This window comes from Parambassis ranga, chromosome 2 (assembly GCF_900634625.1).
Source record: "Parambassis ranga chromosome 2, fParRan2.1, whole genome shotgun sequence".
Lineage (NCBI taxonomy): Eukaryota > Metazoa > Chordata > Actinopteri > Ambassidae > Parambassis > Parambassis ranga.
The window spans coordinates 17,754,492-17,771,874 of record NC_041023.1 but is presented as its reverse complement, the minus strand read 5'-3'; the positions used below and the strand labels follow the sequence as shown (position 1 = coordinate 17,771,874).

The 17,383-nt window shown below is 39.7% G+C and overlaps 1 protein-coding gene across 2 annotated transcripts; it reads right to left on the bottom strand.

The window, feature by feature from the left end:
* Positions 1-2,377: 2,377 nt before the first annotated feature.
* On the bottom strand, positions 2,378-17,203 carry glcci1a (glucocorticoid induced 1a). 2 transcript variants are annotated; one of them, XM_028399948.1, is made up of 8 exons: positions 16,537-17,203; positions 11,403-11,554; positions 9,589-9,678; positions 7,321-7,476; positions 7,058-7,210; positions 6,768-6,978; positions 5,296-5,416; positions 2,378-5,208 (listed from the first exon to the last, which is right to left on the bottom strand). In XM_028399948.1, the coding sequence occupies exons 1-8, from the start codon at positions 16,910-16,912 to the stop codon at positions 4,911-4,913; spliced, it is 1,557 nt and encodes a 518-aa protein (XP_028255749.1). In that variant the 5' UTR covers positions 16,913-17,203; the 3' UTR covers positions 2,378-4,910. The 2 variants fall into 2 exon arrangements, with proteins under 2 accessions (XP_028255749.1, XP_028255750.1); XM_028399949.1 differs by having other exon boundaries at positions 7,058-7,207.
* Positions 17,204-17,383: the final 180 nt, after the last annotated feature.

Sequence of the window (17,383 nt, the reverse complement as noted above, 5' to 3'; positions counted from 1 at the left end):
TTGTTTATTCACTTTTCCATTCTTGTAAACACAGAAATATTAAATCCATTATAAATAAAATGATTATTGTTAAGTCAGTCACATTCTGATTTGGGGCCCATTTTTGTGGCCCCTGCAACATATTCATGTACATGAAGTATGTCACAATAACTAATAATAAACAAATGTTTTAAAGTGTAATTTTTTTGTATGAAAATAACAGACTGTCTGTGCTGTGGTGTGTGTGTGTGTTGGGTTTAGAATTTTGTGGAAGTGCGAGTTTAACCTCTGAGCTCTGCCTCGGTGTCGGCTGGGACTGATTGGCTCGGATGAGAGGGCTCTGATTGGGGACAACTCTCTGCTAACTAGCTGCTAATTTAAAGCCCTGATTGATCAGAGTGTGAATTGAGAGTGAAGGGCAAACCAACCTGCAGCAGCAGCAGCAGCGTGTGTGTGTGTGTGTGTGTCCATTTGATGTATTTCATTATCTTTCCTCTTTGATAAACAGGGATTAGCATTTTTGGAGAAACAGCAGCGTTGCTAAGAAGGCTAGGAAACAGAGGATTACAAGAGGCTTTTTTTTTTGTTGTTGTGTTTTTTACATCGTAATTTGATTTTAAAAGAGTCTTACCTTTTGTTCTATGTGCCCAGTTAGGATGGTGCTGGGAGGTTGAGATTAGCACAGAGAATTGAGTTTGTGACAAAGCCGATTAGCAGTTGAAATTGTTCCAATAATGCTTTTTTTTTCCTTCTGAGACAATCTGAAAATATTTTTTCCATTTCCTGTTCCATCATCATCATCATCATCAGCATGGCACGGTGTGAATTTTAAAGGTGCTGCACCTGTAATGTGTGACAGGTAGTGCTCTGAACTATGACATAAACACACCTGTTTTATCCATTTATACATTCTTTCTTCTTTTTATTATTTAACAAAAACTGTGAGGACATCTTACTTTGATCAGGAGCCCAGCTTCAGCATACAGATGTATTGTGGTGTTCTATTGCCATCTGCTGGATGAAAACCTGCATGACAATTTTTTTTACCTTCACTGGAGGTTATTGTCACTATTTTTTGTAATATAAAATAAAAAGCTAATGTTGGCACTAACTCAGCAGTTTTTGTGCTTTTTACAAGCTTCTTACCCATGATGCTTTGCACAGAGCTTGCCAAATATTTTACTGACTGTGCAATTTATTCACTGTATTTAAATGATGTGTTTATAGGAAGCTCTGTTGAATATTAGTGCATGTACAAGTGTGGACATTGTAACACAGTATGTACCACTGTACCAGGACGTAACTACTACAGCCACTTTCACTTTGCCGTATGCAAACACAATGTTTTGCCTACTTTACACCCACAACCACCACACAACAGAGAAAGCTGTGCCACATGACTGAGCTGCAGTCAGGTCTGGTCTCTGGTCTCATTGGTGTTCATGTAAATTGCATCCTTACCTATTAAAACAGATGCTGTGTGAGAAGCTTCCTCCTGATTAGCTTCGTGTCCCCTCCCTGCAAAGTGTCTGATTATAAGCGGAGGGGAACTCAGGTTTGACTTCATGGCAGTGGTATCATGTGGGATCTAGCATTTAGCTCAACACTTAGCATACACTACAAAGTCTATACATTCCTGGTAGGGTGAGGATTGAAGGTAGCAACATAACCCACAATACCTAATTTTGGCATAGTCCAAATAAATAATACAAAAAACAAATAAATAATGTTTTTTTTTAATTTATTAAAAAAATAAATAGTTATTTAAAAAAAAAAATAATAATAGTAAATAATAATAATCATATTAAATAAAGATTAAAGTTTTTATTAAATAAAAAAATGAAAAACACTAAAATGAATTGGACTTATGCATCACAACAAAATATTTATTATTATATTATTATTATTTATTATATTTGTAAAATAAAGAATAAATAGAACGATTTATTAAAAATAAAATCTATTTTGTTTTAAAATATGTTTAAAAAATGAAATATTTAATTTTTGAATAAATTAAAAAAATGAAAAACACTATATTTGTTTATTATTTGTAAAATAAAGAATAGAAATATTTTTCCTATTTTTAAATTTAGTTGAATGTGTTTGTATTTTTGTTGTAACTTGCAATTTGTAGATGAGTTCTAGTGTGTTTGCAATAGATATAATAATATAATATATATATTATATAATATAATAATATATAATAATATATAATTTGTTTAGCACAGCATAAAAAATATAAAAACTAAAATAAAATAAAATATTAAAATATTATTTTAAGTAAATTATTATTATTACAGTGTTTATTGCCACAGACAAGGACTCGGTTAGAACCTGCTGTGGGATCAGTAGTAGTAGTAGTAGTAGAGGCGCTCACTCATGTACATACACTAAAAAGTGGACAAAACAACCAAGATTTGTTTTTATTGCCATTGTGCATGAACTTTGACACTGCAGGTTTACACGGGGAGTTTCATGTGTGTGTGTGAGTTGACGAACACTCTGACCTGCCAGTGATGTGCTCTGGTCACTCTCAGTGCTGGTTTTGTTATCGGTTGATGGCTTTAGCAACAACAAACTACTTTTGCTGATCCAGCCTCCATGCTCAAAACCAAAGGAATGCAAGATGAGATGCTCGTGTCAAAGAACGGGGCAACATCTGGGAGGACAACACCTTTTTTTTTTTTCTTAGTTTTTTTTTGTTTTTCCTATTATTGCACACATCTAGTTTACCAATGCCAAGTATATGCGGGACATTGGGAAAGCTATAACTCTTGGTAAGGTGCTTGAAACGTCTTTAGAAACCACAACATTGCAATTGAGCCTCATTTAAAAGCCACATATATACAAAATTCTGAATCAATGCAGGGATCTCACAAGCACACCAGATATCAAAATAAAAGTGGATTATGTTTCACTCTTCCCGATGAAAATGCATTTACACTTGGGTACATGTTTGATGCGGGTAACGAGCCTGTAAGAGGGTAATACATGTAATACATGAGATGTTGGGAATGTTTAGCGGTATTAGCCTACCACAGAGGAGTGAGAGGGAGGCGGGCCAGCATGATCCTTTTTAAATAACAAAAAATAAAAAATCTGCAGCCATAAATCTCTCAGCACTGACGAATCAAAAGGCTTGAGAGACATTTCAGGAATGATTCATCAGGGGGGCCCTCGCGTATGTCACGATGCTAACATCTCATGGAATGCTTTAATGGAATAAGATCTGGAATATCAGGACAGGTCTGAAGCTGGATAATCCACCGGATGCAGACTGGAGATGAAGACTGTACAAACATTAATCATGTTTATATTTCTGATACGATTTAAAGCAGCTTTTGCTAATTTATGGTGGCTAATTAGTAAGATGTTTTCATTCTTAAAATATCAAACTTTTCCTTGACCTATAATTATGACTTCTTTAACCCTTCACAGTATTATTACATAAAATGTTAGCAATATACCAAAATTACAGAGCAAATCAAGCCTTTAATACAGTGAAATTAAACGAAAGAGTTGGCTGATTGAACTTGTAGTGTTGAAGGAATGCTAATGCAGAGCTGTTTATCTATTTGATACTGGTTCATTTCTCATATTATAATTATTATTTATGCAAAATATACAATCTCTTACTGTGAGACTGCATTCCAGTTATGAACAATTGGTGTCCGTCAGCACAAATTGTACAACTTTTTGATAGCTTGGCCCATACAGACATAGAATAATGTCACGCGGCCCATGATTTGTTGTGAAAATATACATTATAAATAGATGTATGGCTGCCCTGAACAGACGTGGACATGTAAATCGTGGAGATTAGGAGATCATTCCAGTATGATGTCAGGATTCAAACATTTGTACAACTACACCTCCAGTCTGCCTCTGTGAAACAACCCCCCCACCCCCAAAAAAAGCCTGATTGCACTGCACTCAACCACTTCTGGTTCTGCTGACCATTATCACAGGAGCTTAAACAACAAGAAAACCACTGTACGCCATCATCAGATTACACACGGACGCCATCAGTCACAGTGTGCATGTGGTCTTTCACCCCCCCCCCCCCGACCCTTTTACCCTCTGCGACCACTATCACAGGTCTAGTCTCAGTGATGAGGTAAAAAAAACAAAAAACCTAGGAATAATAAATGACAAGTGAATCTGTATCTGCAGATATTTTTGTATATGGACATACATTCCAAATTACCTGAGAATATAGACTCTTGATTGTGAAGTACCTGAAGTAAGGCCATATTCTTTTACCTCCTTTTTCTTTGCCCAAATTTTTGCAGGGTTTTTTTTTTAACTGTAAATGTGACCTGGATAGTGTAAACATAATCCTGAATAAGTACAGCTGTTCCTCCTCTTTTGGTACATTAACACAGCAATACACAGTTTTGGATTTGTTTTTTTTTTTGTTTTTTAAAATGAGCATTTTCTTTCTTTTTCATATAGAGCTATATGTGTATATGTATTTTTATATATATATATATATATTTATATGTATGTTTAGAGAGCTTATTCATACTGTGAATGTTGAAACAGAACACAACACATAATTTAATCAAATATACTACCAGTTTAAAATGCATGCCCCCCCCCCCTTCCATTCATCCCCTGTGATGCCTGCATATGATACCTTTAACCATCAGGGTCTTTCCCTTGCCAACAACAGGACAGAACGTTAAGGTGGCGAGTCTTTTGTGGCGGCGGCGGTGGTGGATATTTGGGACATTGTTGCTACGTCATGCAAAGATAGAAGGTGGAGGGGTGGGTCGAAGGGTTCAGCACAGAGAGACGGAGGCTCCCGCCCTGGCAGAGCAGAGAGGAGGTGTCGGTAGGGCAAGTCAGTGGTGGTGGGGCGGCGGTGGTGGTGGTTGGTGGTGGTCGCTAGCGTGGATCCCGGAGCCAGAGGCCAGCTCTGCTCAGGTCTAGCTGGTGGCCAGGCTGTCTGTCTGAGGCTCTGCAGTCTCTGAGGTTGAGCCGGGTTCCTCTGGAGGGTCGTCTGTGCTGGTGCTCGTGGAGACCTGAGTGGGGGCGCCGTAGAATGCTGCGGCCCCCTGGGGCTCCGCGCCGTCCTCGTCCTCTTCGGGCTCCGACGCCGGGGTGAGGTGAAGCGAGCCGGGGAGTTTGACGGGACAGAATGCCGAGCCTGTCGGGATGAAGTTGACCTTGTTTTTGTCGGGGCAGGAGAAGAGGGGGACGGACGCGGACGTGGACTGCCTGGAGCTGCGGAGAAACAGTGAGAGGCAAAGTGAGGGGTGCACATTCCAGAGGCGGCAGACAGGTGTGGAAATAGTACCAAACGGTCTATACCTCATCTCCTCGAAGGCTTTTATCTTCTCACAGCCCTCTGGCGGCTCGCGCTTGAACATGTAGCTGTTGTTGGGTTTGGGCGAGGAGGCGAACTTCGGCAGTGGTGAGCTGCTTCCACTGTCTGAACACAGAGATACAGACACACATTACACCTTATGTTGTGGTGCAGAGTCCATTTTTCTCTTTAGCACTTACTGAAATACTGTTTCCAGAAGCAGCTTTATAATTTTTTCAATAATTGAACACACTTGGTGTGCAGATCTGTGGGTGGTCGAATGAATTACTTACTAATCAGAGACATTGCTGATTAAATGAAAGACTATTTGTCCTCTAGCTATTCTGACAAAGAAAGTGTCACAGAGGTCAGAATGGAGTGGCAGCTAATAACATCTTAGATTTCATAAACAATCTTGAAACTGAAAATGTCTAATTTTAAATAATATTATCCACAGCATCAACAGCTATGACATTTTCATATATGATGAATTTAACATGCTAACCGGCTAGGTGTGCATAGGACAAGATGGTCTGGTGAACTAATGTGCTATCTAATCTAACAAGAGAAGAAAGTATCCAACAACAACTACATGATCTGCTGTTAGAGACAAATCTACTAAAGTTAGCATGCTAACAACATGTATTGTGTATTTCTTCTTCTGTGACTTCTGTGTTGTCAGTCTGTGTTTGAGGTCTTTGTTTCTCTTCTATTTTTGGATCTTTTTGTTTAAACTTTGATCTTTTTGTTTTTGGATTGCATTTTCATAAAGCTCCCCCTTTTGTTTCATATATCTTAGTCTGTCTTAACTACTTTAAGTTTTTTTTATCTACTAGAAGAGATTTATGTTCTAGATAGGAGTTTCTCCTTCGTGTGTTCATGCACCTAGTAGTCAAGATGCAGTTTACATGATTGTCTGTCATGATTGTGGTAACACTCTCTGTATGTGGTTATCTTCAGTCATGCTGACAGAGATAAGTGTGAAATGTTGACACAATTCCAGTAGGAGTTCTTTCATTAGAGCTACAAGTGACCATCATATTTTAATCAAGTGAACTTTTATTTATCTATTTATTTGTTTGTTTGTTTTTTCCACAAAGTGAAGGAAATGAATAGGACTGATGGACACATAAAGTAGCTGGTCACCACCTACAAACTAGGATTTATGTGGTCTGTCTACGGATTTGGTGCACTCTTGGTGCCACATTGCTTCTTGTAATAGCAAGGCACAGCCCATGGAAGCATGCTGGTTCAATGCAGTCACAAGCTCACATTCTTCTTCAGGGTTGAAACATAGCTAACCTCCTTTATAGAGTGAAGGCTATAAAATGAACTCTGTTGTGGGATTTTAAATTTCATTTGTGGCATTCCTTTCTAAAACTGCAGTCTTTTCCATGATTCACCAGAATTCTGCGGTCAGGATTGGACTTGAACCCTGTGACCTCCTAGCGACTAGCAAGAATTTGACATTCCTTACCTTTATCTCGGTCGTACAGTAGATCCTCTGTGGAGTAAGGGCTGCCGTCATGTGACCCTGGCGGGCAGGCTGGCGAGGGGCACGGCGACAGGCTGGAACAGCTGCTGGACCGGCCGGGGGCCGATGGAGTCTGGGTGTCCACGCTGCGGGTGCTGCTGCTACGCTGCTGTGGAGGGAAGGGTGCCCGTCGTCCATCTGGAACCTCCAGGGACTGCAAATAGGACAGGATACAATCAAAGCTGAGACATACAGAGCTGAGACACACACACACACAGGTGTGACTTGCAGACCTTCAGCTCCTCCTTCTCTCCATTGTCTTTGATGAAGACCTTCTCCAGCTCGTGGTTGATGCCTTCCATGCTGCTGGGCACCCTGGAGATGGAGGGCTTTGGCACTGTGATGTTGGACAGCGGCATCTGAGCCGACTTCGACATGGAAAACTGCTGCGGTACACACACACATACCAAAAGGTGTCAAACACATGATTATTGTTTATATCTTTTGGGTGCATTTAAAACGTGCATGCAGGTTTTCAGGGTGTTGAAAAGGATACCTGAACGTGGCTGGCCGCAGTGGAAGTGTGGTTGGTGCTGCTGGTTGGGGCTGTGCAGGTGATGCTGTTGTACTGAAGGGGAGAGAGTCCTTCTTTGTCCTTATTGTGGCGTCCTCCCTGTTTGCCACGCACGAGCTGCTGCCGGAGCTTCGTTATCTGATGGGGTCAAACAAAAAAAAGTCTTTTAAACTATCAGAAAGTTATAAAGTTATATAAAAGTATTACATTATATTTATTTAAATAATTGAATAAATCTTCCTCCACTGTCTCTGCAGTGCCAACAAAAGCCCACTAGATGTCAGTGTTCCTGGTAGAGCTGCCAGCTCTGGGGAATAACGCCAGCGTCACCTCCTGTATAAGCGAATGCTATTTATACTGTGATGCTGCCAATTCTAGTGGGGGGAAACACAAACAATGGAGGTGCTGCTTTTGTTTAACTGTGTATCCGTATGAACCTTGCTGGCGTCTGTGTATCTGGCAGAGAGGTGAAGGAATTTATATCGCCCCAGAACATGTCCATACATGTTCCCCTGACACTGGCTTGGCCTGGTCTTTGCTATAGAAACACAACAATCAATGTTTATCAATGCAGGCTCTGTGTGAGAAGGCTATTATGTGATCCCTCATATTTGGGCCACACTGCTGGTGTTGTCATCCCTCATAAGAAATACTGCAGTGTTCATCTTTCTTGAAACTATCTGTATTACTTTAATTATTTTTTATTTTGTTATTTAATATTCTCCTCTTTTATTGTGCTTATAAATACTGTGCCAAGGGACACAAGTGTGTGTGTATGTGTGTGTGTGTGGACCTCAGTCCAACAGGTCCAGCCAATTGCTGCTAGTAGTCTGTTAATTAGTAAAAGGAGGAACAGCTGAGTGCAGTGACTGTCTCGGTGATAGTAGCATAAATACAGCTGTGTCTCTGAAGGTTCAGTCACTTGCTATGATCTTTCATGCTCACAGTTACTCCATAAGGATAGAACAAAAATGTTTTTTAAGAACTCAGTTAAGTCCAGTATGAAGCTTTATTGGAGAACAGCAAATGAGCTTTCTTAGCTCATACTGAATCAAAGGCATGTGTGCTCTCAGCAGCACAAAGTAGACAGTGTCACACAAGTTGCTGTGATTTTTTTAAACAAATAAAATCCTCATTGTTTCTTCACTGTGTTTAGTACTTCTTAATTGGGATAGCCTATGAAGTACCTCTACTGAATCAATGTTTTTTAATGCAGACTCTGTGTAAAAAGGCTATATTTGGGCCATTTCAGAGCTACAAGGAAGTGCAGTATTTCAGATTTTTTTATTTTTTTCATTGACAACATATTGATTTAGACAGCAGTCTATTTTTAAACCCACTTGTTTTGCTGAGATTTTAGCCCCATCTGTAGGTGTGTAGCTCAGTTTTTCCTCTCATCACGCTGCCACTTGAACACATTCTCTGTGCTTTGTTTACTAATGGTGCTTGGTTTAAGATGATGACTTTTTCTTTGCCCATCAGGCAGGTAGCACTTCCACTGAAACACTAGTAGCAGTGTCCATCTTTCTTGATATTGTCTGTGTTCACAGCAGCTAGAGGCCATATTGTGCACGTTGCAGTAATTTCATTCACCAAAAAGAAAAGCCCAAGCAAAGAAATGTGCAATTTATCACCCCATCTTATGCAGACTTGAAAATAAAAATATTGTTTTTTATGTTATTCAATATTCTTTCCTTGTGTTTGTAAATAGTGTGCATGCCAAAATAATTTGGATTTGATGGGTTTTTTTTATGACTCAAACACTTAAATTAACAAGTGTGTGTGTGTGTTGACCTCAGTCCAACAGAGGTCCAGCCAATTGCTGCTAGTAGTCTGACAATTAGTGAAAGGAGGAACAGCTGAGTGAAGTGACTGTGTCTCAGTGATAGTAGCATAAAGAAAGCTGTGTCTTAAAAGGTTCAGTCACTTGCTTTTACACCGTAAGGATAAAGCTGAGCATAAATACAAAAACATTTCCCAGACGTTAGAGTTCAGTTAAATCCATTATTAAGCTTTATGGGAGAATTAGCTTTCTGAGCTAAACTCATACTGAATCAAAGGCATGTGGTAGACTGTGAGCAACACAAAATAGACAAGTGTAGGCTCATTAACTAAGTTAATTTAATTCTATGAAACAAGTAAATTCCTTATTATCTCTTCACTGTGTTTACTATTTCTGATTAGCATAGCCTATGAAGCATCTGTGCATTTATATGCTGAGTGTGTTTGTGTGGGATGTTGCTGTCATGCCTCTTTGAGCTGGTCGGCGCCGCCCCAGGACACAGAGCGCTGGTGGGTGCTCCCCTTTTCTCCTGTTTCGTCACTCCAACATCCAGGAGTCTGAAAAGACACATTACTGTCAGCGCACCTACTATGCTCACATATTATTTTCTTCACTTTGGCCTTGTTTATAATGTCAAAGAAAAAAAAAGGTCCCACAATAGGACCCTAAGGAACACCTTAGCTGGGTACATGTGATTCAGCATCACCGAAAACATTGAGTCATTGATCAAAAAAATATGTATCTTTAAAGAAATCTCTTTCTCTCTTTCTTCCTCTTCTCTCACTAGTTTGCACCTGTTTCTCTTCCTGTTGTGTGTCAGTCGTGTTCTGTTTGACTCTCTTTGAACTTCTTCATAAAAATCTCTTTGAAGCTCTTTCATAAACTTGTATGAACTTATTTCTTTCACTTTTGCCATGATGCTTTCACAAGTGTTAAAACAAAATATTACTTGTTATACTGGGTACTTGTGCTGTAAGATACCAATCCTCACTTTTCAGTGCAAATCAGATGCCTACACAGTCACTAAGTTAAAGCTTGAACTACATAATATCATTGATAACATTGATTTGTACTATGGCTAAACAGAGGAAAGATCTTAAAGGGGATAAAAATATTGATCCTGGTAGTATTTGGTGTTAGTGGGGGAATAAAAAAAATTAAAAGAAAGAAAGCCCTAAAATGTTCATAGTCTCTTAACTGTCTATGAAAAATGTTGAACTCTATATCAGTCCAGAAAAATCTGTCAGGTACTGTGCCACCAGACTTCCACAATCACACCTTTATGCACACCCCATCAGTTTAATAATCAACTGTACACTAAGAGCAAAGAGGTCATCTGGCTTTTGAAGCTCTGTAGATGTGTAGGTGGTAAATGTCACACAGGCTGAGAAAAAAAAATGAATGAATGTATGGAGCGTGATTTGCGGGGGTGGGTATGTGTGATTGAACAGCATGACGACAATATCACAGGACAGGAAAATGTGGGCACAACATAAGGTCAATGATACCACAAAATTGTGTGCATATATTTCATAGAATTCAATGTTGCTGCCCTACTCGGATATATTTAGCTTCAAAAACATTCATAGATATGTGACCCATAAAGATGAAATCAAAAAATTTGAGATCAGAGTCTCGTCAACTGTGAATTAAACATCAGAGACTGCACTCCTCTGTCATGAGGTATGGCCACCGAAGTCATAACAACAGCAAAGAAAGTTCTTCTATTTTTTTCTATCTTCCATTTCCTCAGTCATTTTAAGCAGTCATCTTTCTTATATTTATTATTATTATTACTATTAGTTCCAACATGCCTAAAACAAGCTAGATAAAGTGAATAGCTGATAGCTAAATTAGAGCCATTGATTAACTGTGATTTATATGCCAATTAGTCAATTAAATTGTTTCTTAAAATTACAGAATTACCATCAATAACAATGGCGGTTAACTGCAGTCCTAATTCCAATTTACTGCACTGTTTCATTGTAGCCATTCACTGTGTTGACGGACACAACAACTCTTACAGTTAAAATACTCAATAAGCAAAAGTCCTAATTTACAAAAAGGTTTTACTGTTTATTTGTATTCTGTTCCACCCTATTAGTAACAATGGAGCCATTGTTAGCGCAGCCCTAAATCCTCCTTTTGTTTAGTACATACGGTTATCCCACCAACATCCCACCCTAAAACCTGCCTTCTCTTCCCAATGTCAACAAAATGCCACATGGTTTTATCCCTGCAGGGGACTGGACAAAAAAAGGCGTGTGTGGGCTTTGCTCACCTGTGTAGACTTATCTTTCATACAAGATGAGTGGTGCACATTGAGGTCACGAGGCCAATGCCCACTGAGGTAGGGCCCGGTGATTGTGCCCAGGGAGGAAGTCCGCCGAATGAACCCTGAGCCCTGCACCTGCTGTGACTTTGTCCTTTCAACTGCACAGATTAAAGACAAGAAAGAGAGCAGCATTAAGTCAGTGGACTATCACCTAAATGTGCAATTCTTTTGTTTTTGTCATATGTTTTACTTAAACAAATCATCGGCTGGTGAGGCGCTTCTCTGTTAGCCTTGGCCTGATTGCAGCTCATATAAATATCTCCCTTAACACACCGACCTCGGGAAGACACTGAGGAACTGGGACACAGCACGTGTTACGCCTGACAGTACATCTTTCTGATCAGACCAGTAGTGTGTTGTCACATCAGACACACTTGTGTTTACACCCAGCTTGCCTTCAAGCCTTACAAAGACTGTGTTCAACTTTATTAAGCCCACATCTCTGTCTAGAGTACACATCAGGAAATGAAAAACAGAAACACGGGAAGACAAATGGGCTCTATGAAGATGACCTGACAGACGGGTTTAAGAAATGCATTCCATAATTTATCTAGTGAGATATCAGATTCTCTGTAACTGTCTAATTGAGGTTAATGTATCCTCTGTGTGTGTGTGTGTGTGTGTGTGTGTGTGTGTGTGTGCACGTTAGAGGTAGTCAGTCCAAATTCCTTTGCAAACTAATACATGAACTTCACTTTAACCGATGACAGCTTAACCTTGACCTACAGTGGTAACATATTGACCAACCCTATGCGTGTTCATATGTGATGCTTTTCGCTCACTGTTCCTGTTTTAATCGGATTTTTTGGCCTCTGCTCCAACAATAGCAAATCCTATTAAAAAAGGAAGAGAGCCCGGCCACTTTCAATAAATCCACGGGATTACAGGTACACTCAAAGGACCAGATTAAGACTTGGCTGTGTTCTTGCAACTATGTTAAGTAGCTCAGCAACGTGGTAGAAAGAAGGGAATCAAAATGTACAGTGTACACAGGATTTGACACAGTGAACCAAGAGAGATCAATGGAGTTGGATCTAGCAGGGGGCTCGGTATCTTTCAGAGTTGCTGCTACTATGCTGTAATATGGTCATCAAACAAAGCATTTCTGTACAGATGGGTTTTCAAATTATTTGAAACGATAGTCTGTGAAAATGAAAATGAAATGAAATAAAAATCTTTACCTAGAAGGAGCAAAATAGCAGTGACATTTCGGCAACATCCACAATAATCAATGCTCTGTCTGTTGGGGATTTTTATTATTATTATTATTAAAGCCGGACATGTATGCGTTCCAACAAAACATATTGAACAATATTGAACCAAGATAATGGACTAAGAGTCATTGACAGAAGAGATAGAACAGATTGCCACAGTCACAGAAGTGCCACAGTCTGCCTAAAATCTCAGTTAATCCACATATAGGCAAAGAGGTGGAGCATGAATGGAGCTGAGGCTTAAGTGACACTTGGACCAAAACTGCTTTTTGTACCAAGCAGGTTGTAAACCTGTGTATTTGTCTGGTTCAGTTGGATATTTTAGATTGTCTATACAGTTTGACATTCTGATGCAGTGAGTATTATTTAATCTAAATGTTAAAAAGACAGACACCGATAGCTTTGGCTTGACATTACTCATAATTGATAAACCGACTCTCACAGTCAACCTCATTGTTTTCAAGTTTACTGGCATATAGAGCTTGAGCAAGAAGTTCAACCGTTCATAAACCCATTTGGGTTACAGCTCAACCTACAATAGGCCTACTACTTCCTGTTGATGTGAGCTTACATGACACAGAGAGAGTGCAATATGGAGCTATTGCCACACTGCTTTAAAAGCTAACAAATAAAGTTTGGATTATTGTGCAGGGTGTTGGTTAGCATGCTTCCAAGATATGTGTGGGATTTTACCCTGAAGGGCAACAGGTCTCCACTATAACATCTGCTTGCCTATAACAAACATTAGAACAAAGTGGGCCATTCTGTGCAGACCGCTTTCCATGAATAAAGCTGTGAGCAACCACAGTGTGTGTGTGTGTGTGTGTGTGTATGTATTGCCGTGTAAGTTACAGTTGTGTTCGGTTAATTCTTACATTTGGTTAAAAGCCTCTGCAGGATAACAAGGTCATCCAGCAAGTGTTTGAATCATGTGACCGCCTCAAACCGCAGGGAAAACTCTCTCTCCGGAGGCTCATGCATTATTCAGAAGGATCAATTTAAAATTTTTTTCAGGTTTTACATCTCATTTCTTTTTGACACCTATGTAGTGATTGCTGAGAAACAAAGTACTGTTAGGTACAGTCAATTAGATTGAGGTTTACACATCTGCAGCATGCACAAAATGGGTCATGACAGACATACTTCTGTATCTAATGCACTGGGAAATCACCATAAAACTATGGAACTACAGGCATGCCATTGGTAAACTCCCAACAAGCCAACCAATCACAACATGCTAAAATTATTTCCTAAAGCTATACACGCTACTGAAAAGAAGGCATAGTTATTGCATCTGATGACCTAGGCTCTTCTACTTCTAGAAGCTTGAAGTGGGGAGAATGTGTTCCACTTTCAGTTTGCATTGCATCCACTGGATTCTGTTTTTCTACGCATTTTCCTCCTTTTCAGAGTTAATACTCCTGTGTTTGTATAGTGGTTAATATCTATGTAGCAGAAGAACCCAACGTATTGATAAATATGTCAGTATTCTAAATTACTAGCATGCTAGGCAGCTGTCAGGGACAGATTTATGATAAAGTTATACTGAAAAGGGACTAATCTCTAGAAATGTACTTCATAATCTACTACAACCAACTTCCCATGAAGACATTGTTTGACTCACTGCACCACCATCTGCTCAGCTGTGATGCTAACACTGTGCTGCAGACACTGATGAGATTATTGTGAATGATGAAGCAGGTCAAACTATGTCATATAGCATCTTTTTCTGAATTATATTTAATAAAACTATACATTGATATGTATAAAAGGCCAATACAATACAAACACATATATCTATATATTAGGCTTTGCCCTGTAGAGTACAGTAGCTTTACCTTAAAAATAATTATCATTTGTAGGACAGAAATCCAAAATAATGAGTAAAATAGGCTAAAAGGCGGATTAAAGTTGGGGGAAAGACTTGTTATAATAACCTGCATTGCTGTTGTGACACAGTGTTAAGCTTGTGTTAGCGCCGATTACCTTTTCTTGTGTAGTTTTTCGGTTAGGCTGTTCTACATGGTCGGGATGTGAAGCCTATAGGAACATAGCTGCTGTTTTTTTTCTGAAGGGAAATGTTTGGAACTGTTTATATATCAACTATTAATTTAATGTAAAAACCGAGTAAGGTTGTAAACATAAAGCGCGAGAAGCATGATGGTTGTCAAGGACAAAGTTATGTATGCAAATGATACTCTGAGCATGTCACCTAAGTGAAGACTTTCTGCAAAAATAGATATCCCGATATATATCTGTAATAAGCAAATATAAATATATATAATATTGGTATACTGATACCAGTCGGGCTCTTAAAGGCTGGCCTCCTGGCTAATTCACTGTCATTGGTTAGCAAAGATCATCAATAAAAGAGCCCAAGCTATGTTTGTGTTAGTTAGTTAGTTGCTGCCAGGGCACCAAAATGCCATGCTAATTGCCACTTAGGCTGCACAATGGATGCATACATCCCACCCCCACCACCCCTTCATTGGCATCATTTTCCAAATGTCCTGAACACACCCCTGCTACCAGCAATGATATCTCAGGGAAAAAAAAGATGCTAATAGCCTGTAATATACTGACCCAGAGCAGAGCAGTAATGGCTCCTCACATGAATACCATGACACATGCTGTACAGTATACTGGCTGGACTGCAATAACAAATAGTCATCAATAATAATAAAGGCCTTCATATTATTCAATGCACATCAAGACAGTATTTTTCTTTCTTTTTTCTGTGTGTGCATGTAGTTTCAGAGGTTGGCCTGCTTACCTAGAGGGCTCTGTTTATGTCTCAGTGTCTGCTAGGCCCAAATGTTGCTATAGGAGCCACAGACCTACCAGCTGACGACGTGTTTTTTTCCACCTCCCCCAGTCACAATTGAGCATAAATGTAGCAAATTAATAATAACGTGTCTAGTGTTCATAGCAGCTAACGAAAAATCTGGCTAATCATCCGTATCATGTAGATCAGTGAGTCATGTTTATCTTCGACAAGAGTAGCTGCATCATCACTAAACAGACATCCACAGACTGGCATGTTTACCTCATCACAGCACGGGTAATGCCCGTAATAACAAGTGCATTAGCTTAATAGTCATATTGTTCCGTTTAAATAGCCGTCGTAACAAGCTCGAATATAGCATTATTAAGCTGTGGTGTGCTAATATATTTATGATTTGGTGGTTGAAGTTAGAACGTGGTTACGGAAAATATGGCGATTGTTGGTATATCCTCTCGATGTTTTTAGCATCAAGCATCAGATGTATTATGACCCAAATAGAACGCTAGCTAACTAGCCTGGTACAGCTCTCTACACTCGCTAAAGACAGGATTGATTCTAGCAGCCGTTCTGCAATTTTACATTTTATGTGTTACTGAGGGTGTTACATAGGCGTTAAGCCATTTTTATAGCCTTTTTATAAATGACGACTGTCCCTGTTACAATTCGGCGCCACTGTTATTAATATAACTATTACCATTTGAATAAAAATGTTATATTTTGAGCTGCTTCGCTTGTTATTTTCATTCGCTTGGCTCTCCAAAACACTACGTGGCGCTTGATGGCGAACTGAGGCACACGTCGATAAAGTTAAAAATGTATCTATGTTTAATATTTGACGGCGGAATATACCTACGCCGAATATAAGGTTCGCATTTGACTATTTGGACACACAATAATTTTTGTTGTTTAATTTAAAAATTGCCCTAATTGCTCATTGAAACCTTTAAATTGCCGGATTTGTTAAGCTAGCTTGGTGCGGCGGTCGCTTTAAAGGAAACAGGTCTACACTTAGCATATAGCATCAAGCTATCTGATACGTTCATTTAAGACGAACTTAATTTATATTATGTAACGAAGTTACCTATAGAAGCAGGCTGATGGGGAGAGTGTTCCGGTGAGTTCTTGTCGTCCGGCGGTGAAAGCCTCTGCCTGGGGACCAGCCTGCCGTCCAAGCCGCTTCCACCCGGGTTGGCGGGACTGGAGCAACGGGACGACGTCGGTCCTGTGTTGCTCCCGGCTACTGAGGAAAAGAAGGAGGAGGAGGAGAAGGAGGAGGAAGCGGAGCGGGTTGGGCTGTACCGATTTCCACGCAAAAGCTGGTACGGCACCGTGGCGAGGATAGGGTGCAACCGGACCGTGGTGGCGTTGCTGCTACAGGAAGAGCATGAAGCTGGAGGGGAGCCGCTGCGTTGAACCCGCTGCTGGGATGAGTTGGCTGCCGCCGTGGATGCTGACATGACAGCCACGATCAGTCATAAAGTATAATGTGTGGTAAAAGTACAAAGTCCTGTTAAATAGCCCACAATCTAACTTGATAGTTTACTTTGCTTACGACCTTTATGCTATCCATGATAACAAACTAAGTTGCCAAAGTTTCCCAATTTCCCGGCGTCCGGTACAGTGTTCACCTTTCCACAACACCTACACGTTTAAACAGAGGACTACACAAATAGAACACTTGCACTGTTAGGTAACTTAGTCTTAAATCGTAGTGAACGCGTTGCTAAGCCAATCTTATCCTTGTCTTTCTCGCAACTCCCAACAACACAGTTACAACTATTTACATTAGGGGCTGGGGCATGGGTGGAGCCAAATCACTACAACTTCTTTTCTCATTGGTGGCGGAATACTTCCTGGATATGTCAAGTTTTGTTTAAGTTTGGATCTATTGAAACTGTAACCTAAACTAAAAACATCTAAACAATCAA

What these genes read in the sequence shown, in the direction of transcription:
- glcci1a (XM_028399948.1), bottom strand. Translation starts at nt 16,912, where the DNA reads ATGTCAGCATCCACGGCGGCAGCCAACTCATCCCAGCAGCGGGTTCAA. An exon ending in TGAAAGATAAGTCTACACAG is followed by an intron (nt 9,679 to 11,402) that starts GTGAGCAAAGCC and finishes GTGTCTTTTCAG; the next exon opens with ACTCCTGGATGTTGGAGTGA. An exon ending in CTGCGGCCAGCCACGTTCAG is followed by an intron (nt 7,211 to 7,320) that starts GTATCCTTTTCA and finishes TGTGTACCGCAG; the next exon opens with CAGTTTTCCATGTCGAAGTC.